The 1705-nt window shown below is 34.4% G+C and overlaps 1 protein-coding gene across 1 annotated transcript; it reads left to right on the top strand.

Moving 5' to 3' along the window:
- The first annotated feature begins 328 nt into the window (after nucleotides 1-328).
- LOC109156709 (kirola-like) lies at nucleotides 329-1384 on the top strand. Its single transcript, XM_019304541.1, has 2 exons — nucleotides 329-580; nucleotides 941-1384. The coding sequence occupies exons 1-2, from the start codon at nucleotides 406-408 to the stop codon at nucleotides 1213-1215; spliced, it is 450 nt and encodes a 149-aa protein (XP_019160086.1). The 5' UTR covers nucleotides 329-405; the 3' UTR covers nucleotides 1216-1384.
- The last annotated feature ends 321 nt before the right edge of the window (nucleotides 1385-1705 follow it).

Raw genomic sequence — 1705 nt, 5'->3', positions numbered from 1 at the left:
CTTAGAATATACATGCATAAATAATTAACTTTTATTCAGTTTGTACACGCTCAAATAATGAACCTTATGCACACAAACAGTAAACCTTATGCATATAAATAATGAACCTTCAAACTATTTTGTACAAATTCAAATAATGAACATTACGTATAAAAATAATATATTTGTACATATAAATAATGCATGGTCCACACAACAATGATTCCCACCTAATAAGCATTGAATATATGTACTTTTGTTTCCCGTTAAGTTTCTGCTTTTACTTGGTGCCCTACACAATAAAAATAAATAAGGAGACTAGTGTCGGCAGGCCTATATAAGACTACAAGGATGAGCTGAGTTTCTCACAACTAAGAATTGAATCACTCACTACAGAATCTCTTTCAATTGAGTGTTTGGTATAAGATGGGCCTAAAAGGAAAGCTACTTGGGCAGATAGAGATCAGTTTTCATGGAGATTTATTTCATGAAATCCTTGGAGCCAGACCCCATCATCTGCCTTCCATGACCTCAGTCATTCATGCAGTTGATGGCCAGTGGGGAACTCAGGGCTGTACCACAATCTATAAATTTACCCAAGGTACGGTAGCCACCCCAGCCCAGACTTGTGATTCTAGTCGGGACTGTTGAGCATATAATCATTAATGTGCAATCCAACTAGTTGAGATGGAGCACATGCTTCAATTTAGTATCAGAGTCAGACATATGGTAATGGGTTCGAATCTCTAGGTCACCCTATTTTTAGTTGTGACCCTTGTTGGTAAAGAATTACAAAAGAGTTGAGATTTGAACTTGTGATCTTATGATTACAAGTTTGTTTCCTTAGCTATCTTATTAATTAGTTGGGTTATCGCACCCTAGACTTTTGTTTTAATTTAATTTCTTTCCACCCTTAATTTTCCATCAAATGTTACGTTACGTGACCTTTTTGGGCGTACAGGTGGGAAAACTGAAACCGCGGAGACTGCCATGGACACCATAGATGATGAGAAGAAAATGGTGAAATACAGAGTGGTAAAAGGTGACGTCTTGGAATCCTATAAGAGTTTCATTGCAACATGTGAAGTTGAAACCAATGGGGATGACAACTTTGTGACTTGGACTATTGTGTATGAAAAGCTCAAAGAAGAAATTCCTGAGCCACTCAGCTATATGGAGTATTTTTTTACAGTGACCAAGGAATTGGACGATCACCATGCCAAGCCGAACCCATGAATATGAGTCGTAATAATAATGAATAATAATATATTAAATAATGGATGCTTTGTGATGTATCGTATTACTGCCTCTGTATTCAAAGTGCATGTGTGTTGTAAAATAAGTAAGGGATTATTTCCTTGAAGTTCATAAATATTAAAATAAAATAATGTGGTATTTTATAATATTTAATACTTCCTATTATCTTCTTTGTGTATTATATTATGGGCAACAAACATTATTAATATGATCAAGTCTGATATGTAAATGAGCTATGAACAAATTATAATTTATAAGTAGTGTACTACTACACTCCAATATATTTATTTGCTACGTTTTTTATTTTTGTTTAAATGGTTAACGGTTAATGTAAATGAGCTATGGACAATGTATAATAGTGTTGTGGCTTACCATGGAGTGATATGATGTAGTTAAATGGTTAATGTCCACTTACCTATCACCAATTTATTTTTAGTAGGAAGATAGCCAAAGAACTCTTTGCTTAAGC

This window comes from Ipomoea nil, unplaced genomic scaffold (assembly GCF_001879475.1).
Source record: "Ipomoea nil cultivar Tokyo-kokei standard unplaced genomic scaffold, Asagao_1.1 scaffold2759, whole genome shotgun sequence".
In the NCBI taxonomy this organism is placed as follows: Eukaryota; Viridiplantae; Streptophyta; class Magnoliopsida; order Solanales; family Convolvulaceae; genus Ipomoea; species Ipomoea nil.
The sequence above is the reverse complement of the archived record's forward strand: the minus strand, read 5'-3'. Positions and strand labels throughout refer to the sequence as shown.